The following is a 26,144-nucleotide window of genomic DNA, read 5'->3' on the forward strand; positions in this document are numbered from 1 at the left end:
GCTTTTTTAATATGTAAGAAACAAAACACCCAGTAGTCAAGATACATAAAAATCACTGATTAATACAGTGGAATAACGACTCTTATCCTTTTTGTCCTATACCATTTTCCTAATCACTCCCAAAATTTGGTTGCTTTTTATCTGTTAGTATACACTTCTAAACAATAGGTATTTTCTTTGATCATAACCCCTCCATATAAATGGATATTTTTATACATGAAATTAGGATTGTTTTTCTACCAGCTATTCCATTATATTTATCTATTCAGTTTCATCATCCTGCTCTTTACTAACTTGAATAACTTGGTATCATCCCTCTTTATTGCTCACCGCTCATTCCTTTTAACACATTTTCATATAAACAAACCAAAAATCCTTCCTTCTGCAAAAATAAGATAGTGACAACCTTATTTGGTTGCCCACATATATAAATATACCTAGGATGACAAATGGGGATAGACAAACCCATCCAAGAGCAAGGAGAACCAAAACCACTGTTCAACAAATTTTCAGACAAGTGTGTTACTGACAAGTTGTTTTAGCTCATTTATGCAATGGGTTCATGCATAATAGAATGATTTTGTTCCACTGGACATATTTTATTATTGCTCTTGTAACATTGACGTTTAGGATAATTACTCCTGATGGGCATAATGCATTGTAACTAGACTAATTTGGAGTATTTCTGGAAATAAGAATTTATGTTTTTAGAGAATATTAATTGAAAATACAAATTTTTTGAAAAAGCCTTCTCAGCTGGACACTGGAAACGCAAGTTAACTAATATGTGCTTAAAAAGCATTAAGAACATAAAATCACCAAGCATTATAAAGTACCTCAGAACTCACAAGGCCAAGTTTTATGAGATTCATATCGACCTGAAATGAACTAAGGTCAGAACACATTGGATCACCATACAGGAAATGGCACAGAAACATATATTGAACAGGACAGATCAGGTAAAAATGACATAATGGAGCCAGAAGTAGGTGAAGGTTTAACACATACCCCTTCTGCAGAGGTTAACAAACATAATGACAACATGTTACCATCCAGCCTTTTCCCCTCTTCTCAATACTCTTGGCAAGAGCCACCAAACAGTCAAGAACAGTAGAGTTCTTGAGACCTGCTTAAAATGGGAATTTTCTCTGAGAACATCCTGTCAGCAAATCCTCAGTACATTCTGCTCAATTTACAAGATGATCCTGACGTAGAAATACCAGGCTAACTCTGACGGATCAGAAAACTGGAAAGAATGAATCTAACCTTTCACAGACACAGGCACAAATCACACTGCAATGTCAAGATCTGAACTTGGACTACTTGAAAATAGGAAACACATGCAAGTGAAGGAGAAATTTATTTAACAGGGGATAACCACACACACAAACACTGAAGATCGGTCTCCAACAGCAGATCAGGGCAAAGACATCGGGCAACTGATTGTGCACCTTAATGAGTAACTTAGGCATTTATTACATCTGTCTACGTTCATGGGATATATTCCATTCACATGGCACAGGAACTTGGAAGCATACCATTTACCATATGCAAGTGCATGACAAATCACTCCATAACCATTCTCCACCTAAAAGGTTAAAGAGAAATGATTATTGAAAATTTCAGTTAACCAGCTATATTTTAAGATAGCTTAATGTAAATTATGTAGTTTTCCTTTTTCAGTCTCACAGAATTATGATAAACAGCCCACATTAGCTTTTTGGGAAATATTTTCATAACAGGCTGTTTAAAAAAAAAAAAAAAAAAAAAAAAAACACCTTGAGAAACAAATCTGCACATTTTTTCAAGTTCTATGACCAAGCAGCATTATTCCCAAGTTAGCCCACTATAACAAAAATGACAAATGACCACTGAAATTTGTCTGAGTGAACTACACACCTTTAGTGAAGGGCGATTGTGGTGCCAGATATGTAGTAAAACAATATTTAGCAAGATACTACACTTTTCAAGCTTGCCCAGGATCCAGGATTTCACCTTTATGGTGACTGTTACATTCATTGTCACTGCCTCTGCCCCTCTGTGACCATTAAATCCTCCATATGATTGAAGAGCTTTTATAAAATCACGAGGAGCAATGGAGGCATGCCTCAAGATACTGTAGCTTTATAGTCAGGATTTCCTTTGCAGTGTGAGCAATACAAAAATGAATCTTACAGGCAATAGATTGTGAATTTCCCATATCCTCAGACAGCCTTTATTTTGCACACTGTCTGCAGAGTTTATCATTCATTGTCGTTTGATGTGTCTGACGTAAGATTATACCAGATTTTTCTAACAAGAATTTGTCTAAGTGAAAACATGTATCAGCTACCCTTTCTTTCTGCCCCTTATGAACACTCACATTAAAGTTTCTGCATTTCTTTTTGATACCTGTAGAGGTTTGGGGTATACCCACTGCATTTGCAGTACATTCAGCAAGTAGCTGAACCATTAAAGAGTTCCTGATTCAAACAGTAACCCTGGCAATAGTATCGATAGCTCATATTTCTATTATAGTTGCACTTACTCATATTTTTGCTTTTTCTAACATAAAAAGAATAGAAATCAAGTTCATCACAATTTCTCTAAACCTGCCTATCCACAGGAAATTGTTCCTGAAACCAAAGTTTGCAAGTTACTTGACTGTGAGAAGGTGAAGTAACTAAAAACTTGGCCAATTTTAAATGACATTATTAAAGCTGAATTGTTTAAACAATCTAGACTTCTGTAATTTATCACATAGTTTATATGAGTAAAATGATTTATCTACCTATAACGAAGTTCATAGTTCTGTCCAAAATAACTGTTGTTATCCACAGAATTTATCTCATGCAGAGCCCTAAAACCTCAATGAAAGAAATATTTGAACGATAATTTAAGAGGGGACTAATGCAGCTAATTCACCTTTCACCTGTTAACCTTACTACTAAAGGCAGTAAAATAATTTCAAATTTAAAACTTTGCTTTGTAAAGGGAAGTCAACACAAAGTTAATCAGAGAGCAGTAAAACAGTAGATGTTATAACGGGAAGAGATACAGAGAATTTTATGTTGAGAGTCATAAAATAAAACAAACCATTATCATTCATCTCTGTAATAACTGCCTGTGTGCCACTGCCATTTTATTTTTATTTTATTTTTTAGTATAACTCAAGGCTGAGCCTGACTCACTGGTAAATGCTAGGATTGAAAACAGATGCATATTTTTAGTGTCAGTTATACAAATGTTTACAGTTCTTCAAATCAAAACAGGAAAAATTGTATTTTACATAAATACAAACACACATATACACCAATTTTAAATTAGCATGCTAAAAATAGTCTGAATATATATTTTATATAAATATTTGTGGAAATGTCAGCTATGATTTTTTCTTCCATGGCAATTCCTTTTCCATAAAATAAACATTAAAGAACATTTTCTTTACTTTTTTTTTCTTTTAACTCATTAGTGATTGTAATAAAGACTTCATAGAAAGAAACAGAGTTTCTGCAAAGGAAAGATTTCAAAGTTAATGGAAGATTTAGTTCTAAATTTGGCAAAGCATTTAGGTATGTTAATTTAAGCACTTAAATAAAACCCAATATAAACAGATTCAAAGGTTAAGATGGCATAATTCCAAATGCTGCTTAATTACTTAGCCCAAAATTGAACACATGCTTAAATGCTTTTGTTAGTTAGTGTTAGTATTAGCTGGCTTTACAGTAACTAAGCTTTTCAAAATATAGGAAAATGTTTGGTAGTTATTTTACACCCAACTTCTCCAGCATATACTAAAACTCTTCCTTCCTAAAGATGTGTCTCACGAAAAGCTAGCACACAACCACAATATCATATAGAAGATAGAGGAAATGTAAATAACTGCACAACTGGCAGAACAAATTTTTTCGAAGTCTGAATTACATATCCACAAATCATAAAAAATCATTATTCCCTGAAAATATTTGTATTATGAAATAAAGATACATCATTCCTTTTGGACAAGTGTAATGATTTAGAGTAGGTTTACATGACACCACTTTTTCTAGTAGTTTCAATTGCACTTAACTGGCTTTTAAAATAATCATGAATACAATCACGGATACTAGCACTTTATCAGAATGGAATCTTTAATTTGAGGGAAACATCTTTTTAACTCTACTGCTGTGTAAAATTTGAAAGGCAGCCATCCGTTGGGATTAAGGCTTACTGAGGGGGAAATGGAGAAGATGAAAAGCGGGGAAGAACGACTGCAGTGTTATTTTTTAAGTAATTCCTTATTTCCACTTCTGCTGCTCTCTTTTTCCCCCTGTATCCTCTCCTGCTGAATTCACGTCTTCCATTTGCTTTCTTGCAGAGTTCACTTTTTCTAACAACAGGAATATGTGTTCTGCAAACTCTCGGACAGCTCCACAACCACCACTGCTTTTACAAATGTAACCAGCAGCCTTCTGAGCAACTGCACAAGCATCAGCGGGCACACCACTCATGCCAGCTTTCTTCAGGCATTCCACATCAGACTCTTCATTTCCTTTTGAGAAAAAATGACAGATATAAAAATACCACAAAGGGAAAAAAATGAGCCAAATCATCATTTTTCAATATACTTATTAATAGTTTTCAGAATTTCTATTCTTGCCACAATTTTCATCTGAGAAGCTCAACAGCACTTTGCATATGTATTCTTAGAAAATCCCAGTGATATGTAGACACTGATCATACTTTACACATAATATTCAGGCAAAAGAATGGTACTACTAAGATGAGTGAAATTATTTGAGCAGCTAAGTAAGCATTTGCAGGACTTAAGTTATCACTAAAATGTAATTTTGTACATTACATAGCTTTCAGTTTTAATTCTGTCTGATTTTTGTTTATATTTCAGAATATATAACTCTACAATATTAGTCTGAAATGAACCAGAAGGAATTCAAAAGTGTGAACCACAACTGTTTACTTGTTCAATATCGAAAGATTTTCTAAATCACACTACAAAAATAGGTAAAACATTACTTACAACAGTAGACACTGATTCATCATTGCATTTAATATTTAGATTGTACCCCAACAGGACTTCAAATAGGTATTTGCTTTTGGTGATTTTGTATTGTAATTTGCACTCTAATCCCACTATGTTTACTGTATTAGCAATGGGCAAAGTCATTTTGAAGATGAGCAGTGCTACGAAGTTTGCATGTGTATGCTACATGAAATTTTACTACCAAAGAAAAAAAAAAAAAGAAAAAAGAAACTGACCTAAGTAAGCAACTTCTTTCCAGCTCAAGCCAATGTATTTTCGCCAGTCTTCCAGGACTTGTAATTTATCTGTTGCATTAACTTCTGCTACACATTCCAGCTGCATGGCTGGCAGGGTTTTTGAACAATCTCTTTCAGAGATGAGTCGAACCTATTAAATCAAGTTAGAATAAATTCTATATACAAGGGAAAAAAGCCATTTAAGTTGATTTACAAAAAGAGACTAGAAGTTTCAGATGTAGGCTTTCTTAGATATCAGAAGAGTGTTGCATGACTGGTTTCTTCATTCAGAACTCAGAGTGGAAGTGATTTGTGTCCAAAAAACACATTACAGTCTTGAAATACAAGTTGCTTTGGGAAAGCGAAACAAACTGTAGGCTTCCTTGAGCTTGAGCACAAAACAGAAGTTTACATTTATCTTTTTAAAAGCAATATGTACCAAATAAAAATACTGGAAATCATGGTACAGTGCCACGCTCACTATCTAATGCAGTAACATCTAACCTAAGCCATAGCAGGGAATAAAAGAATTTCCAAGGAAAGTATCAGCAGTTTTTGTAGAAGTAGAATATTTTTAAGTGTTTTTCCTGATTCCTCTGCCTTATAATGTTACCACATTAGTTACAGTAGGACTTCAGAGTGTCAAGAGACCACTAAAGAGACAGAAGTGGCATGGCACATTAATCTCTGGAAGTTCATTCGAAATTTTAAATTTAGAAATGATGTATAATGTAGGCTAAAACCAGATTACTGTATCAGGATTTTTAAGGATTTCAGACACAACTACTCCAAGGTTTTTGCCCAAGTTATGGACAAGCTTATCTTTGTTGTTGTTTATTGCTGTTAAATGCTAACAAGTATTTGGCATTAAGCACAGAATGAATGGGAGCAGTGCACAAAGCAAGTGTACACCAGAACCATGCACTAGAAATACAGCAAGTGTGGCACAAAGCCCAAGAGGTTTTTAATAATAAATTCCAAGTCACTAAGTATGAGAATGGGCACCCAGAGGCAACAAAACAATCATTACAAGCTTCCTCCCTTCTGCCTCACAGAAAACAAAGCTGAAGAAGTTTTGAAAAAACACATGCTTCATTCCACTACCCCAAGGCAGCACCAGCTGCACCTAAATATATCAGGAACATCTTGCCTAACCTGTTACAACAACAGAAAACCAAAATGAATCTGCAACAAACTACTCAGGGTTTAACTATCTTTGTCTTATCCATGCCCAACTCTCTGAAGAAAGCCCAAATCTGTACTTAGTTCTTACCCCAAGACTTAGTTCTTACTCTAAGAAATTCTTCTAGCTATATCAAAAGCAGCAGCACAAAGAGAAAATAACAGGAAGGCTAATTTTACACAATGCAAGCAAATAGTCTGTTCAGCAGAATTTAGTAATAATAATAATAATAATAATTCAGGAAAGCATTCATATTACAGTGTGTTATTTTTTTCATTTGACTTCTTACAACTTAGGAGCACATAAGTTATGGTTAAAGCAACTATGTGGACAAAAGCAATTGGGGTTTAATTTCCCCTCTGCCATAAAAATGGCTCATCTAGGATGAACCAAGTAATTTGCCTGGGTATCCTTCTTAGGTAGCTAAGAGATAACAACATATTCCTGCTTTGTAAAGCTGTTGGAAAAACATACAATTTATACAGCAGAGACATGTCACAATAAACAAGAAACTGACTGCTAGCTAATGTGTACGTAGACTAAAGAGCACACAATATGACTGATGCTAGCAAAACACAATACAAATTTCTTTCCACATTTTTCCAGGACAAACAGAGAAAGATGCCATAGCTGATATGAATGAAATGGATCAGTTTATCAGAATACATTTATTTTACTCTACAGAATCTGAAAACAGCGTTTGCCCCAACCCTGAACCAGTGTATCATCCTGCTTGATCTCATCATAAAGTGTCATGCTTTAGAACAACACTTACCTCGATTCCCCTTTTCTTTAGCAGATTGATACCAACAATATCTCTATAATCGTAGGAGACCATTTCCTTCTGATCTTCTGTGACATAAATGCGACCATTTGTCAGGCATCCATCAATACTGCAAACCAATAGCTTCACTTCCTTTAATGGTTCCTTGCCAAAATACCCAAAGCTAGACAAAGAAGTTATCTTTTTAGATGGAAGTTTTTGCACACTCTGAAAACAAACATTTCAAATACAATTGTGACCTTCACACAGAAGAATTAGCTTTGAAATTCTTTTTTTTCCCCTAACGCCTTTTCTCATTACCTTCACTCTCCAAGTAGATTCTCCTTCAATGAAAAAAATATAAAGCCATCTAAGACAGCTCAGTTATATTACCCACTTAAAAATTAGGCATTCATTTCCCTAGCATAAAAGCTTATGTTCTATTAACACTTATGGCAAGAAAAAATAAAACGGAGTAAAGGATGAAAAAGGTACAATAAACACATCCCATTCACAGCTGCTATTTCTTTGTAGAGATACACAGTATCTGCAAAGAAAAGGCAGCAGGCAAAATGTAATCAACTCACGCCTTCTACTTGGAGCACTCTTAGTCATGTGAATTAGTAAGCATGATCTAGACTGCGGAAACCTAAGACAGCTCAGCTAAAAAGGCCAGAAATGATACTAACACATTGCTATGGTATAGTGAGGCCCACAATCCCTTTTCCCAGGCTGAACTTACATGAACTAGCAAACAAGAAACACATACAAACAGTGCAAAGGTAATTCAAATGATTTAAAGAAAGAAAGGAAAAATGATGAATGGAAATTAAATTATTCAATTATATTTGATTTTGATTAATTTCTGAAATTGCAATTAAAAAAACTACTTTATGAATTCTCATGATCATTCTTTGAAACAATGACCAATATTAAAGAAATGAAGGAATGAGACTTGCTTTTACCTCAGTACTCTTTGCTCTGCAATAGGCCAGTCAATGTCTATATCAATATCCACACTATGCTCAGCACGCATTTCATAGTAGGCCATTTTACCACCCTAGATAAAATAGAACCTATTACAATTTTCTGCTTGGGTTAATAAAGCTACAAAACTCTACAATTTAGTATCTTGTAATGAAAGTTGGTTACATGGAAGTCATGCTGACTAGCTTAGAAGCTAGTGAGCCACCAACAACAGTATTTTGTCAGCTACACAGAACCAAGCATTTGAAACTTTATATAAGCCACAGTTAATATCTTCCTTGCACAACTAGAGGAAGTGTGCAACTAGGCTAGTATTCATTAGGTCATACTGATTCAATAGGTCTTTTAATGCAGTAAAGCAGTAATACCTTAGCACTGAATCAATACAAGTATGTTTATTTTTTGCTTTCTGTCTACGCAAAGACTTCATCTCAACTGGAAAAACATCCACCAAAACCCAGTGTAATTTAAAAAAAAATAAAAGCCCCGATCCCCTGATCCTCAGAGAGTTAGTGGCCAACTTTCAAAAAATGTGTAATTCAGCACAACTGTACAACTTCGCATCAATGCCTGCAAGTCCACACAGCACTATCCAGTGCTGCATGTGTCTATCCAAAGCATAGAAAACTAAAGCTATTACCTCTAGATTAGTAATGTATCTGCAAAAGAGCTAAGAATATAGTATTCTGACATAACTAGTACAGTATTCATATCACAAAAGTGGAAATACCTACATTAGGCTTTTTTCCAGTTGTGATGACAAACATTGGAAATTATCTGTAAGATGACAAACTTATCTTGCATGAGAAAGTTAAGAGACTATTTTTATAGATAAACAAAATTAAAGCTGAAGTAAATATGTTTGCTCTGTATTACTACACAAGGACACAAACATCAGGAAAGGGAAAAAGACTGTTTAAACTACAGCACAAAATAGGCATAAGGCAAAATGTCTAAACTTGACAAGAATGCAAGTTTATAGATTGTATGAGAAGCCTGTGGCACTGCAGGTCAGTTTTATACCCTCAGTAACGCTAAACTGAATTATAAGGTATGCACTTACATAGCAGTAAATCTACATGAAACTCAGGTTTTTAGGCTTATAAGTATATACAGTTCAATATTATTTGTACAAATTTGTTGTGAAGGAGGCTGTAACTGGTACTGCCCTAACTACAACCAGCCCTCTTAAATTACAAATAATATGCTGTCCTAAAGTCAAAGTGCAGTTAGTAGATACTGATGGCATCAGAAACTGAAAGACATCATTGAATTCAAAACACTCTGTGACAAGAGTAAAAGATACATTTTTTCAAACAGACGTAAAAAAAAACCAGAAGCACTAACCTGCAAGTAGCCTTTCTCAATCAAATGCCTCTTTGCAAAATAAAATGATCCATTTTCATACAGCTCCCCAGGCCAATCTTGCCTCCGGTACCGTTTTGCTGGATTCAGGTTTTGGGGTTCTGTCATTTTGTTTTCTGTTAACAGACAGAAATGCCAAAATAAGTTTTCCAGAATCCCTGTTCAAAATCACTTAATAACTTTCTGTAACACAGCTTTCTGTTGGAAAATTAAGGACACAGTTCAGTCACCATCTTATTTCATTATTATTTCTAATTTTTTAGCTTTATAAAGAATCACTGAATTGCTTGCTCTTTTTTGGAACTGTGGGTAACGAAGTGGAGAACTGTCCTGCATTTCTAGCAGAGTAAAATAAAGTTCTACTTTCCAACATAAAAATAATAATTAAAAAAATCCTGAGATGTTATCATCTCCTAAAACTGATTTCTGAAAGTAGTAGGGGGATATTCTTCTAGAGTGTTCCTGCTAGTGTGAAGGAAATACCATATCCCTTCCATAATCTATCTCCTAGTACACAATAGGAAGGGGTTTAGAGGCTAAGCACACAAAAAAAGCATTCAGCTACATACACCTAAAAAACAAAATGCCCTAAAAGAACGGAGAGCTGAGAGGACCATCTTGAAATCTGAAAGGTGAAAAATAAGCATAGAAGAAATTTTGCCTGTGGAAATATCTCGGTACTTCCCCAAAATACTTCCTATTTAGAGATATACATAATATTAACCATTCTTATATGGTTTAATCGGTGTCCACACTGATTTTTTTCACAAAATGATTAGTTCAGATACTGTCACATTTTTATTTTCTAAAAATGAATATGTTCAAGCAGTGCCTTTGAACAAGCAAGATCCTGTAAGATCTCATACTGTTAGCAGAAACTGAACCAGCTGCCAGAGACTTCCGTTTTTAAGCCACCCCAATTCACATGCACAAAGCAGCTAAAATTCATTGGGTCTCATTATCCCATGAAGAAGTTAGAGGGTATTCACAAAAACCCAAAACATGCTGAAACTTCCATATATATGAACTTAGTGTTCAATAAATACAACTTTGTGCTTAATGAAGTTGACATTCCTAAGCAGGGGAAGACATCTGTGTATTTCAGGGTACATGAATATTAAACCTCAATGCTGAAAGAACAACAGAAATACACAGGAAGAGGTACAATCAGTATTTTAAATTAGTCTGAGAAGAGCACAATACTGAACTGGATTCTACTCAGGCAAATTGGTGTTACCTGAAACACTGTGTTCCTGAAAGGCAAGCTGCTTTTACCCTTAAGCTGTGAATGTTTTCAAAATTTTTAGCTTGTTCTCCTCATATGTATGCCTTGCAGTTGAGTAAATCTTTTGCTACATTAAAAGACTTCAGGTATCTTCTTGCACTAAAGAGCAATTTGCTCTTTTAGGTAGGCATCCAGGCTTTTTTATTGTAACAATTTGAGGATAGATGTTATTTACAGAGGTCAATACAGGTTACCAAATACCTATGGAGAAGTGCTGGCACACCATCATTTCAAAGCCACATGGTACATCCAAATGAGATTTAGATTTTCAGATGTCCATCTAGCATCTCAAGACATGAAGTGGACTTTCACCTAGTCATCTAAAATACAAACCACAGAATCCTACACTTCTATCCATGATTTTGATATTCCTCTTACACATTTATCAGTAAATTTTCCTCCTCTTATGAGGAAAAAGGAGTATGTTCATGTTATCTGTTTATTCTAAACAAAGGCCAAATTTTTATTCCAACATACCTCCAGTATCAACATTCATCTACTTCGCATTTTCTTTTACAGCACGATACTTTGTGAACTCACAAAAAATTACATCTGAAACATTTTAGATATCAACAGAATAACATTAGTATCTGAGTAACATATTAATTTTTAGAAAATAAAAATGTGACTGTATCTGAACTAATCATTTTGTGAAAAAAAAAAAAAGGAAGCAAAAATGTCTACTTTAATCACAGAAACAGAAGCAATGTGGGGAATAGTTCTTAGTACAAGCACAGAAGGTACTTATCTAGCTATGATAACATATAAGCTTTTTAAGTAAAGTTCAGTCCTGAGTCACCTTGGAAAGAAGAATATTTTGTCTAGGAAAAACAGTATTTCTCTGTATGAGCTACTTGACTTCGGTCCTTATGAATCAAAGGCAGTTTGCAATCTCACTTGAGTCAGCTGACAGTTTAGCAGGCTGAAAACAACCCTAAGCCTCCAAGCTATGAGGTTGCCATCCGGTCTTGACTAAGATTTAGCTCACATTATTTGCTACTTATTAGCTATCACACAGTAATACTAAACAGTTCCCTAGTTAAGACAGGACCTCAGAGTCATGTCCACAAAAACATCAACACCCACCACGCAGATGTTGACATGTAAAGTTTGGGGAAGTTATTTTTGAACCTAGACAAGATAATAGTATTTTCATTTTCAGCATCTTAAGATTGTCTGAGCAATGATCAGTAATATTAAAACAGCACTACTTAAGAGGAATCTTAAGTGATCTTAACCTTTCAAAGAAGCCAGCCTATGTCTCTAAAGGCCCTTCAAGATATAAATGTCATAGGTACAAACATTAAACACTTGAATAAGTAAAACTTTGATTAATTTTAACTGTAACCAGAAACAGATAAATATTACCTCCTTTTTTTACCTCGCTCCATCTAAATTGATGCCGTCTCACAACAGAGAAGACAGAATCAAAGCCCTCTTTCTGGATCAGATCTGCCACTTTTATAAGATCACTGGGATGTAAACAGGGAGATGTTGCTTGAATATTTCCTACAATATCAACCTCTAAAGAAAAATAAAGAAACATTTATGAAACAATGAGTATTTTAATACATACAACCCCAAAATGTGGTATGAGTGGATGCCACAAAAGGAGAATCTTTCCAGCTTTAACTTACTATAGGACTTACTTATTTTTCTAAATACTAAATGCATCATTCTTACAGGGCTACAACATAAAAGCTCAGCATGTTTCATTACTGATTTACCCTGATGATGATTAAGAAACTCTCTGATAGCTTCTAGAGAAGTAGAGGAGTCTTGAGATACTTCAGGGCTTCGACGATGAACTTGGGCGCCAAACTGCTTTGCAACCTTCTCGATTTCATCGTGGTCTGTAGAAACCCACACACTGTTGGCAGACAGTGACAGAAATGAATGATTACATACAGAACAACACCCAGTACTGTCCACTTGTCTGCTGTAATCTGCTAACCTGAACAACTCCCTGTACTATACCTGGCAATGAAAGCAACTAGTTCTTTTATTTGTGTGGTAAAACTACTTGTCAGTCCAACAAAGCACTTTTAACAACAGGGATAAAACACACACACATTCATCAGATTGTACAATCTAAAGCCTGGGTTGCATTTCAATTTAATTCTGTAGGGTGCCTGATCTACCACATCCATAGGTATCTTAAACAACATAAAATTCAAAGTTGTAACTAGAAAAAAAATCTATTGCCAGCATGCCACAATGTTAGGCATGCTAAAAGATCATTGTATTATGACTGGTTTGAATGATGTATTCAAAATCACTGCAGAGTTCAGAAACAAGGCTAACAGTAAGTAAAAATGCCACTCAGACAAATAGCTTATCCTGCAAGCATTTTAAAATCTATCAGTTAGGCTCCATACAATCCCAGGGAAAGAACTGTTCAAGTTACAACTGTGTGTGTGTTGTGGCACTGAAAACCTTCAATACTAGCAAGGCAAGACTGTTGTGCGTCAGAGATAACAAACATTTACAAAAGGAAGGACAAAGTCTGAGTATCATGTGAAGGTAAACACCACCTGAATACTGTAAGGTGGCTGCTGCCATCATTATGACAAAAAAGCATAGGAGATGCAGAAACAAAAATGAAAAAAAACTTTATTCTCTCAGCAATAACGGCATTCTCAGTGCACTGCACATAGCAAGTAGTGCTTTAGTTAAACTTTTCCATTCAAAGACATCATGAGATTATCAGAATCTGTGTACGACAGTGACAGCAATATCAAATCACACCCACGTAAATGAATGCAGAAGATGTATTTTCCGTAACCTCCTTCAGGATGGCTAGTTTAAACATACCCTACCCATTTGACTAACAGTGTTTTGCTGTGTAATGTGTACACTGTCAGTACAGCTGCTTCAAAGGGGACTTGAAAACCCATCATACTTTCATCTAACACACCTGTTATGCCTCACTCCTATCAGGAAAATTCAAGTAGAAACGTGGAGGTCACTCAAACCCTCATATTCATAACAGGTTGTTAAACAATACGGATTCACCTGCATGAAGTTATTATCAATGATCTAGGTCAGAAATGTTTTAACTGTTTCTTTATTAAAAATAAAGCCACAGATGCTTACTGTACTTTTCAGACTATGGTAAGGTTTTATGGGACAATAGTACAGTAGCTATGGGATATGGCAGATTTGTGCATACGTCCAGCTCTGAATCTTGTCAGGCTACATTTGTACACTTTACTATAAAACCTGAAGTTCAAGTCCCTGCTCCTAACATAACACAGAAGGTTTGTATCAGGAAGTTGCACCTAAGCATGCTACGTACCAAGAGTATCCTAACCACGCACTAGTTTTGATTACAGTTACTAGTATGTGTGCGGAAAATTCTCATGTTTCTTCTGGTAGAATGAAAGAAATTCATTCATGAACTTCTTTACCGAAAGGGTTGTTAGGCACTGGAACAGGCTGCCCAGGGAAGTGGTGGAGTCACCATCCCTGGAGGTCTTTAAAAGACGTTTAGATGTAGAGCTTAGGGATATGGTTTAGTGGGGACTGTTAGAGTTAGGTCAGAGGTTGGACTCGATGATCTTGAGGTCTCTTCCAACCTAGAAATTCTGTGATTCTGTGAAATTTGTAATGCCCATATTCTTAGCACAACTGATGTGTTTGCTTCTATGTGACTAACGGTTGCTGCCAAAGTTTCACACACTTTGCCACAAAGTGAGCTCCTGCTTCCGAGCACACAATTATTTCATTCTCTTTGGCAATTCTGAGACTTTCTCTGCCTCCAGGACTCTGGGAACTTGCAGAGGCTGACAGAAGCACGCTCCCTCAGCCTTACACAGCGCAGGCAGGGGGATGATTTTACTGCTGTCTTCGCATACGTAGCACGAAGGCACAAGGAAAACTGAGCAACATTTTTTGGGCACGCGCAGCACTAGGACACTCTGCAGGACCACAAACGCCACTTGAGATGTCGCAGCTCTGTCACAACGAGGGCAACCAGCCTCGGGTCACCACCCCTGACACCCTTTCCTGCTCCCGGCTCCCCAACCCCCGCAGCCCCACGCTGGCTCCCGAGGGCCCAGCACCCCGCCGCCACCGACCCTGCCTGGGGGTAACGGCCCCCGCCCACCCTCACACACCCGGGGGGGTTGGAGGGGGGATGCGGAGTGCGCACGCGCACCTGTGGAAGACGCCGGCGTCCAGCGCGGCGCGCAGCACCCAGCCGACGAGCGGCACGCCCGCCAGCAGCTTGATGTTCTTCAGCGGGATCCCCTTGCTGCCGCCGCGCGCCAGCACCAGCGCGGCCAGGTGGGCGCGCGGCCGCGCCTCGCCCGCCTCCATGCCGGGCGCCCTTCCCGCTACCGCGCGTGCATGATGGGAAGTGTAGTCCCGCTCCGCGCCTGCGTGTGCGCGAGGGGGCGGCCGTTGGGCGGGGACGTGAGGGAGGCTGGCAGGCGGCATGGCGGCTGGGGCAGGGCGTGGCGGGGCTGCCCTTGCAGCCTGGGGCTGAGCACGGCTGCAGGCTGTGTCAGGAGTGCCGCGTGGCTCTCAGCTGACTGGATTCAGTAGCTTTCCGTCAGCTGCCAGCATAAATCTGCAAACTTTCACGTCCTTCCCGTGGGGAGAGCGCCGGCAGAGGGCAGAGTAATCACACCGGAGCCTTTAGACGTGAGAACATAAACCATTCCTCGCTTGTTTTCCACCTGCTAATAACCGCGTTAAGCGTAAAACTACGCCCCAAGTTCTAAGAATTCACCTCTAGAAACCGGATGGATAAAATAAAGTGATGCACTACCAATGCTATACGGCCGCAGAGGAAATTGCTTTTTAATACAATCTGGAAAATAGGAAGTAGAGGCTGTTGAGCAGCATTATGAAGTCAGTCCTGGAGACTCGCGTTCTCAGTCCATCCCGGGAACGTGTCCCACGTTTTGCTGAAGTTGTCCTCAGGTTATCTGAGATGTGTCACAGAGCAGATGGAGCTTGTCTACCGCTGCTGGGGGAAACACTCCCAGTTATATTCAGCTCTAGGAAAACATTAAAAAGAATAATTGCTGGGGTTTTGTTCTTTCTGAAGAGGACATCTGTTCAATGAAACACAGCAAAGAGATCATATGCTCTATTAAATCTCTTTCTGAGCTTCTTAGATAGATGCTACAATAATCAAAATGCCTACACATTAAGTAGGATACCTGCCAGAATAATCAAAATGCCTACAAGTTACGTAGGAATGGGTTGAAAAGATTTGTCTTTTGGTTCATCACATTGTGAAAATTGGATGATTTAACAGCGAAGATACTTGAACTTCATAATTCAGTTTGGTACTTTCTCATAATCCAGGGATATCCTAAACAAGGAGCCGATTCTGGTTCACCTTTTATTTACAAAGAAAAGAAATGACATTAGAAGATCTAGCATGCATCATAGCTTTTCTAGATTGGGTTCATCTAGTAAGAATTTTTATTACAGGTCTGTACATAATTAAAACCTGTTTGTATTTTTTCCCTTCACACCAAAAGCACGTCTTTTACTCGTGGGGCTGGAATGATCCTCAAGTTGATATCTTAAATACTGTTGCCCTTCTTCATAGACATGTACCTAACCCAGTCTCTTAGACTATCAGTACTCCAGGCAATCTTGAGAAACATATGATAGCAAAGCCTTTCCTAATCTTTACTGAATCTTCCTTTCTGCAATGTTAGCCCATTCATGTCTTATCTAGAACAGATATTCAGAACGGTTTTATTTCCTATCTCTCTATAACAGGCATATGCATATTTGAAAATAGGCACCATCTCAATTCTTAGACTTTTCCTTTTTAGGAGCAAGTTACCTTCATTTAGTTCAAATCTTCAGGCTTCTGATCATGCCCATTATTCTCAAGAATGCTGATAATGTAGGACTCAAAATTAAACAGAACATTGCAAGTGAGAGAAGCAAAAGTACCAGTACCTCATGTACCTTGAAGGTCGTATTCTCATTTGTACATCTCTAGTTTTCCTTTTCTTGCACAATATTGACGTAATTCAGCCAGTGATTCACTTTGGCCTAAGATTTGCTCCTGCAAGAGCTGATACATAGCCAGATGCTTCCAAGCTGTGTCTTTGCATCTGGCAATACCTGCCCAAATGCAGTATATTGCATTTGCTCCTACAGCAACCAGTTCTGTCCCCACCTTAAAATATTTTCATGTAAACCATGTTCCCCTAGTTTATATGAAAGACATGTGCAGCATTGTCATGACTTTTAACTAAAGATATCCATCCTCCTGTAGCTGTAAGCCTAGTTTTGTAGATTGAATTTATAATTATTTGACTTGTTCCAATTAAGCTATTATTGACTGATAGACTAATGGCCCAAATGCATCTATATCAACATTTTTGTTCAAAACAAGAGTACACTTCTGAATTGAATCTCAAAGCACATAAACTATTACTGTGTCACACTACTTGCTAAAGCACGTTTGGATAGTTTCCAGGCTATTTCCCCCACCCCCACCCCCACCCATTTTTAACATATGTGGCATTTTATGCTTTATGGGCTTGATAACACTGAGATTTCAGCAGACAGTTGATTTAGTATCCAAAGATGAAACTCTGAGCTAGTCTGAGTATATATTACTAACCTAAATATATTTTGACTTGTTTCTTCTGTATTTGTACTGGCAGCTTGCTCCTGAAGGGACTGTGTGGGTTATAACACTCTGAGATAAGAACATTTGCTATTCTAATAATAGAGCAGTGGAGAACAAAACAAAGAATACAATGCTATGCTTTCTGTTTCTTTGGAGCATGTACTCTGTTTTATGTAATCATGAAATGGCCTGCAGGCACAGGTTTCCCAGAATGGATGAAAGGGTTTCAGCTCTCCCATCACTGCTAGCTAGTGCAGCACACATTCCCACATCACATAATGTGGTTGTGGTCTTGTGACTGTACAGCCTGCCCACCCCTACTCCTATCACGTCCAACTATCCTTGAACAATGAGCCCCAAACTGGCTCATTTCAAGGAAATACTGATAAGCTAGCAAAAGTAGGGGGAATAAATCTATTTTAAAAACATGTTCCATGTCATGCTATTCCACTGGGGATAATAAAATCTGCAAATTTCCTTTCTGGCCATAGTTCAGTTGCTATAAACTATCACACTGTAGTTTTGCTTAAGAAAGAAGTCCATTCATTCACATCTGTGCATAAGAGCAGGGAGACAAATGAACAAAACTGAAGGTATTAGGTAGATCTGTGCCGAGCTGTTACTGTGATCACTGTTCAAAGGTTATGACCTACTAACAGGCAGCACGCTGTCGACCTTAGCACAATGGCTATTAATCTCTTGGATGTTTAGAGCAATACTTTGTTATGCAGTATGTGACTGTTAAATACAATGTGTTTCAAGCATGGCCGAACAAGAAACCTCATCCTAATGAGTGCCAGGGTCTGCATTCAAACCAACATCCTCTGAACCGCCAGTTGTGACATCTACCCTGCCCTCCATCTTCTGAACTGCCAGTCAGTCATGAGTCTGTTCACAGTGATTGCAACACTGTTCTTAGTCTGTAAGATGGGAAAAGTGTCTAACAGTGGTTCTCTGAAGCTCACATTGGAGCTTCATGAGTCAGAGCCTTTCTGGTATGTTGGTGAAAGCCTGACTCCTTAATAACAATGGTAAGACTGCCATTGACCTAACGGGCCAGGAGTAAATTTGTGTGCATGAAGTGTAGTTCCGTGTCAGTAGGGCCCCAAAATGATCCATGCAGGTGGCTCCAATTGCAGGCTCCTATTTTTTCTGGGACATACCTAACTTAATGAGTGCTACAGAAACAGATCAGAAAGACTCAATGAAAGCATGTATTGGAAATCTCTGACTCAGAATCTCCCTCAGATTTGGGGAGATTCTGCTATATCTGGGTCATATGGAAGTTACTCTTTGCCTTTCTCAGGTACAGGAAAGCTGAGAGGCTCAGATCTTGCCTTGCCTGCACTGAACTGTGGATACCTCCAGTGGAGTCTGTGGAGTCAATCACTAATGCTAGGGTCAAAACAATACAAAGGAAATAAGGAATTGGCCTCAGGATGACGAGCAAATCCCCTGTTCTTGCTATTGGAAGTTTCATGCAAGTTTTGGGCTGTCCATAAGAGCTAGATAAATAAATATTAACATGGGTTTATAAAAAAAGCCAACTCTCAAGGGTCTAAGAATTCTCTAAGTCACCTCTGAAAAGCAGACTGAAAGGAATACAGTTGCTTGGAGCTTACACTTGACTTGGTGTATTACTTAGACTTTCTGAAGAGAAAATGGAGCAAACTGCTCTGCTGAAACATACTGAAATGCACTGTGTTTAATTAAATTCTGGCTAGATGGATTAGGTTCCCTATGGCCATCTGATGTACACAGAAGAAATCAGAGAGACCTGAAATGTGGATAATTAACAGTAATTTCAAAATGTTTAAGTGAACTCTTCATTGTTATTGCTTTGACTTTTTCGTTATTATTGCTATGACTATTAAATTATTTGACAAATGGTGTTGATACTACCTGCCTGCCTATGAATATTAATTATTGTAATAACAGAAGTAATTTATATTTATTTTTTACTTTAAGAGAATCCAAGCCATTTTGCAAATCAAATCATTTATGTTGCAGATGTTTGTACTTATATTTATTTTTCAGTTTTGTGGCTTAGATTCACCCTGCCTAAATCCGGGCCTCTAACTGAGGCAATAAACTAGCAGTCTGCATACCTTGGATATATACCTTCCTTGTATGGCCAAAAAAAAAAACAAAACACCATAATTTCAAATATCCTTCAAAAGGTATCTTTAAAGAATGCTCTAAAGCACCTAATCTTTGAATTTCTCTCTACACAGGGTACATCAGAAGGTTGCCTCAGCTGGAAAATGAGTTTTAGTGATGCTCATTATCCATCATACTTAGCTTTTTCAGATGCCAGGTTAGTGTGTCCTGATTGTATAGGTGTACTGGGTCTGGCTGGGATGGAGTTAACTTTCCCTGCAGCAGCCCATACAGTGCTATGCTCTGCATGTGTAGCTAGAACAGCAGTGGTATCACACCAGTGTTGTGTCTGCTGCTGAGCAGTGCTGGCACAGCATCAGGACTCTTTCTAACCTTCCTAGGGGGTGGGCAAAGAAGTGAGGAAAGAAACATCACCAGGGAAGCTGACCTAAACCAACCAAAGGGATATTCCATACCATGTGCAGAGAAGGGCGACGAAGCTGGTGAGGGGCCTGGAGAACAAGTCCTACGAGGAGCGGCTGAGGGAGCTGGGCTTGTTCAGCCTGGAGAAGAGGAGGCTCAGGGGCGACCTTATCGCTCTCTATAGGTACCTCAAGGGAGGCTGTAGCGAGGTGGGGGTTGGTCTGTTATCCCACGTGCCTGGTGACAGGACGAGGGGGAATGGGCTTAAGTTGAGCCAGGGGAGTTTTAGGTTAGATGTTAGGAAGAACTTCTTCACTGAAAGGGTTGTGAGGCATTGGAACAGGCTGCCCAGGGAAGTGGTGGAGTCACCATCCCTGGAAGTCTTCAAAAGACGTTTAGACCTAGAGCTTAGGGATATGGTTTAGTGGGGACTGGTAGCGTTAGGTCAGAGGTTGGACTCGATGATCTTGAGGTCTCTTCCAACCTAGAAATTCTGTGATTCTGTGATTCTGTGATATGTGGTGTCACACTCAGCAATAAAAGGTGGAAGAAGGAAGAAGAGCAGAGGGGTGGGCTCTCATGAAAATGTTGGTCCTCCTCCTGAGCACTGGCTATGTGCATTGAGGCCCTGCTTCAAGGACATGGTCAAGCATCGCTCATTTGTGGGAAGTAGAGAGTAATTTCTTTCCTCTGCACTTCCACATAGCCTTTATTTGTTTTGTTTTGTTTTGCTTTGTTTTTCCCTTTCCTCCTCCCTTTTACCCTTTCCCTTATTTTTTTTTCCCTTAGTTAAATTGTTCAGTTAATAATAATCTTTCCTTAATAATTATTTTTTTATCCTTATCCTTTTATCCTCAACCCGTGAGTTGTTCTTTCCTTTACTTCTTCCCCTCCTCATCTAAGGAGGGGGAGTGAGTGAGCGGTTGTGGTGTTTAGCTGCCTAGTATGGTAAAACCACCACAACAGGTGAGATTAAGCTCATGGCCAGATGTGCAGGCAGAAAGAAATGTTCCTCTAATTGAGACTTGTAAAGATCTTTGTTAAATTGGTTCATTGATGTTGTTTTATTTTATTTTATTTTATTTTATTTTATTTTATTTTATTTTATTTTATTTTATTTTATTTTATTTTATTTTATTTTACTTTATTCTGTAGTATGGTTTAGTTATGGCCCTCCCTAAACTCTTCTTCAAATGTAAGGACTTAAATGTCCTTTAAAGTACACAAATGGTATTTTTTCCTTTTGTTGGTGACTTTCATTCTTTTCACTCTAACTCTTGTGTCTTGTTACAGTGTCAGAAAAAGTCATGCTTTGGCATATTGAGACTTTTTGAACTAAGCAACTATCACATGCATGCCCATGTGATTCTTTCTAGCCTATTGTTCTTACTGCTCTATCAACTAACCGGTAGCTGAATCACAAAATTGTGAGGTAGTGTTGCCAGCTGGTTAAGCAAAGGATTGAAAATCCTGCATGGTTTTCCTTTATAGCATGAAATTGTGAAGAAATGGTGAGGAAGACAGAGATCTTTAATCAAAAGAAGGAGAAATTGAGAGACGGCGTGGTGGTAGGCCTGAAATAAGTAAAAGACCACTGCAAGAAAAAAAGAAAAATTCTTTGCCATGTTAGCATATTTAGGATGAGAAGTTATAAGCTTGAGGTGTACCACAGGTCATTCAGGCTAGTTATAAGAAATCTTAACTGGAAGAAAAATTACAGTCTAATTCATTGCTTAGGGAGGATGTTGGACTTGTTGGTCTTAGAGGTCTTTTCCAACCTAAATGATTCTATGATTCTATGATGCCACATCTCCCTCATTGGCAGCCAACACTGGCACAGTATGAGGAACAAAATGGATGAGCTAGAAGTCGTGGCCCAGTCCCAAAGCTATGACATCATCGGCATAAGCGAAACGTGGTGGGATGAGTCCTGTAGCTGGTGTGCTACAATAGATGGTTACAGGCTTTTCAAGGGGGACAGTCAGGGTAGGCGAGTTGGGGGGGGTGGTAATGTATAAGAAGCATGGGCTGGAGTGTGTGGAACTTCAAGTTGGCGATGACAAAGTTGAGAGCCTCTGGGTAAAGATTAAGGGACGAACAAATAAAGGGGATGTTGTAGTGGGAATCTATTACAGACCACCTGGCCAGGACAACAATGCCAATGAATTATTCTTTGCAGAACTAAGAGATGCCTCAAGATCAACTCCCCTTGTCCTTATCGGGGATTTCAAATTGCCAGACATCAACTGGGATCACCACACAGCTGACACGAGCAAGTCCAGGAGGTTCGTATGATAACTTCTTAGTGAAGGTGCTAAGGAAGCCAACTAGGAAAGGTGCCCTCCTAGATCTGTTGCTGGAGAACAGAGAGGGTCTTGTGGGAGACGTGGCAATTGGCGACCATCTCGGTCATAGTGACCATGAAGTGGTTGAGTTTAGAATTTATGGTGACAGAAGGAAAACTGCCATCAAAACTTCAGCCCTGGATATGGGGAAAGCAGACTTCAGGCTGCTCAGGGAACTAGTCAGCAAGGTCCCCTGGGAAACTGCTTTTTAAGGCATTGGCATTCATCAGTGCTGATCAATCTTTAAGCACTGCCCCCTAAAAGCACAAGATCAGGCAATTCCAAAATATAAGAAGACAGGTAGGTGGGGCAAAAGGCCAGAGATCTTCTACTGGAGCTTAGGCGAAACAAGAAAATGTACGGCTGCTGGAAGGAGAGTCAGGCGACGAGGAAGGAATACAGGGATGCTGTTCATGTTTGTAGGTAGAAAATTCATGTGGCCCAACTAGAGTTGAAGCTGGGAGACAAGACATGGTCTGTGGGAGAGAATAAAAAAGGTTTTTTTAGATATGTGAACAGAAAAAGGAGGACCAAAAAAAACATACGTCTGCTGCTTGATGGGGAAGGTCTCCTCAGACAATGACATAGGCAAAGCAGAGATGTTTAATGCCTTCTTCACCTCTGTCTTCAACACTGATGATGGGCTTCAGGACCCAGGGTGCCCTGAGCTGGAGGACCATGATAGTGGGAATGACAAACTCCCAACTGACCCTGAACGTGTGCGGGATTTGCTGCTCCACCTGTATCCATACAAGTCCATGGGTCCAGATGGGATTCATCCCAGGGTGCTTAAAGAGCTGGCTGATGTCATCGTGGGACCTCTCTCAATTATTTTTCAATGATCTTGGCAATCTGGAGAAGTCCCAGTAGACTGGAAGCTGGCAAATGTGCCAATTTTCAAGAAGGGTAAGAAAGAAGACCCTAGCAATTACAGGCCTGTCAGTCTCACATCAGTGCCTGGTAAAATTATGGAGAAGATGATTCTTGAAGTTACTGAAGCGCATCTGGGGGACAATGCGGTCATTGGTCCGAGCCAACATGGGTTCATGAGGGGTAGGTCCTGCCTAACAAATTTGATTTCCTTTTATGATAAGATCACCTGTCTGGTCAATCAAGGGAAACCAGCTAATGTGATCTTTTTGGACTTCAGCAAAGTTTTTGACACAGTTTCCCATAGGATCCCACTGGACAAAATGTCCAGCGTACAACTTAACAAAAACATCATACAGTGGGTGAGCAATTGGCTGATGGGCAGGGCTCTAAGAGTTGTGGTTAATGGGGCCACATCTGGCTGGCAGATGGTCACTAGTGGGGTCCCTCAAGGCTCCATTTTAGGGCCAGTCCTCTTCAATGTTTTTATAAATGATTTGGATGTAGGACTAGAAGGTGTTCTGAGCACATTTGCTGACGACACCAAACTTGGAGGAGTTGTGGACTCAGATGAGGGTGGAAAGGCCTTGCAGAGAGATCTGGACAGATTGGAGAGCTGGGCAATCACCAATCACATGAAGTTTAACATAGGCAAGTGCTGGGTCCTTCACCTGGGACGGGGCAACCCTGGCTTTACATACAGACTGTGCGATGAGATGCTGGAGAGCAGCCCCGCAGAGAGGGATCTGGGGGTTGTGGTTGACAGCAAGTTGAATATGAGCCAGCAGTGTGCCCTGGCAGCCTGGAGGGCCAACCATATCCTGGGGTGCATCAAGCACGGCATCGCTAGTCAGTTGAGGGAAGTGATTGTCCCGCTCTACTCTGCGCTGGTCTGGCCTCACCTCAAGTACTGTGTGCAGTTCTGGGCACCACAGTACAAAAAGGACATAAAACTGTTGGAGAGTGTCCAGAGGAGGGCGACAAAGATGGTGAAGGGCCTAAAGGGGAAGACGTGTGAGGAGTGGCTGAGGTCACTGGGCCTGGAGAAGAGGAGGCTGAAGGGGGACCTCATTGCAGTCTACAACTTCCTCACGAGGGGGAGTGAGGAGGCAGGTGACCTATTCTCTGTAAACACCAGTGATAGGACCCATGGGAATGGTGTTAAGCTGAGGCAGGGACATCAGGAAGAGGTTCTTCACCGAGAGGGTGGTCACACACTGGAACAAGCTCCCCAGTGAAGCAGTCACTTCACCAAGCCTGTCTGAATTTAAGAATCAATTGGACTGTGCACTTAGTCACATGGTCTAAACTTTTGGGTAGGCCTGTGCGGTGCCAGGACGATCCTTATGGGTCCCTTGATGATCCTTATGGGTCCCTTCCAACTCGGGATATTCTATGATTTTGTGATTTGCTCTAGGCACAGTTGCCATTGCTTTGTATCACAATGGATGACCTAAATATTCACTTAATGATCTAACAAATATTATATGTCAAATAATTGAATCATAGAATGGCTTGGGTTGGAGGTGACCTTAAAGATCAAGTTCCAGCCCCCCTTCCATGGGCAGGAATGCCACCCACTAGACCAGGTTGCTCAAGGCCCCATCTAACCTGGTCTTGAACACCTCCAGGGCATCCACAGCATCTCTGGGCAACCTATGCCAGTCCCTCACCACTCTCTGAATGAAAAATTTCCTCGTAACCTCTAATCTAAATCTCTCCTCTTTCAGTTTAAAACCATTCCCCCTTGTCATATAATTATCTACCCAATTAGAGTCCTTCTTCATCCCTTTTATAAGACCCCTTTAAGTATTGAAAGGCTGCAATGAGGTCACCCCAGAGCCTTCTCTTCTGTAGGCAGCTCTCTCAGCCTTTCTTCATAGGAGAGGTGCTCCAACCTCTTGATCATCTTTGTGGCCCTTCTCTGGACTCACTCTAACAGCCCCACTCCTTCTGCTGCTGGGGGCCCCAGACCTGGATGCAGCACTCCAGGTGGGGCCTCATGAGGGCAAAGTAGAGGGGGACAATCTGCCCTCTTTGAATGATCTCTTTAGCTCCCTTCCAGCCCCCTTTCTTTTTATTTTATAAAAATTATAACTTGCAGTGAAGGAAATCTGACCAAGAAAATGGGAAGAGAAGAACCCCACACCTTCTATTATGTAGAAGTCTCAGAGAAGATTGCCATAGAGGGGAACTGAAAGACATGAGGTAATCAAAGGACATGGGAATACAAGTAAAAGCTGTTGTAAGAAAATTCATCATAACAAAATTCGATGCAAGCTCTTGGAAAAAAAATGAACATTTTATATTTGTTTACAAAATCTCTATGTAAGTATTCTCTCTGGGAACAGCAACAGGACTCGAGGGAATGGGATGGAGCTGTGACAGGGGAGGGTCAGGCTGGGTGTTAGGAAAAGGTTCTGCACCCAGAGGGTGGTCGGGCACTGGGACGGGCTCCCCAGGGCAGTGGTCACGGCACCAAGCCTGCCAGAATTCAAAAAGCATTTGGATAATGCTCTCAGACATAAGGTCTAATTTTGGGTGGTCCTCTGTGGAGCCAGGAGTTGGACTCCATGATCTTTGTGGGTCCCTACCAACTTGGGAGATTCTGTGCTTCTATATAAATTGATGTTATGCACTATCTTTCCCTCAGAGATTTCACTCACATGCACTCTTAAGGACCACTTGTGTGCAACACAGCCAACAAGGGACACTGGCTGTCAAATATTCGTCATTTCTCTGATTGACAATAGTGAGCTTGTTTTTTGACAGATCTTTCATATCCTTTAGGAACCAGTGCTAGTCATAGGGTGGTCTTTTGTTTCAGGATTTTGCTTACTCTAGTCTCCATAAATCTAAGGCAAAGTTGCTGCTTTTGCACATTTTTTCTTGTTTGTTTGAAATGTACATCTGTTTTTCTGATGGGCCAACAGGAAAAGGAATGCTATATGTCATATCATGGAACCTTGTTGCCA

At 39.5% G+C, this 26,144-nt stretch overlaps 1 protein-coding gene across 1 annotated transcript; it reads right to left on the minus strand.

Moving 5' to 3' along the window:
* Positions 1 to 958: 958 nt before the first annotated feature.
* Positions 959 to 15,175, minus strand: CMAS (cytidine monophosphate N-acetylneuraminic acid synthetase). Its single transcript, XM_082766563.1, has 8 exons — positions 14,978 to 15,175; positions 12,546 to 12,688; positions 12,187 to 12,342; positions 9,516 to 9,649; positions 8,147 to 8,241; positions 7,194 to 7,365; positions 5,236 to 5,386; positions 959 to 4,510 (listed from the first exon to the last, which is right to left on the minus strand). Exons 1-8 carry the CDS (start codon positions 15,136 to 15,138, stop codon positions 4,257 to 4,259), a joined length of 1,266 nt encoding a protein of 421 aa, XP_082622689.1. The 5' UTR covers positions 15,139 to 15,175; the 3' UTR covers positions 959 to 4,256.
* Positions 15,176 to 26,144: the final 10,969 nt, after the last annotated feature.

This window comes from Aythya marila, assembly GCF_965140915.1.
Source record: "Aythya marila genome assembly, chromosome: 1".
NCBI classification, from domain to species: domain Eukaryota; kingdom Metazoa; phylum Chordata; class Aves; order Anseriformes; family Anatidae; genus Aythya; species Aythya marila.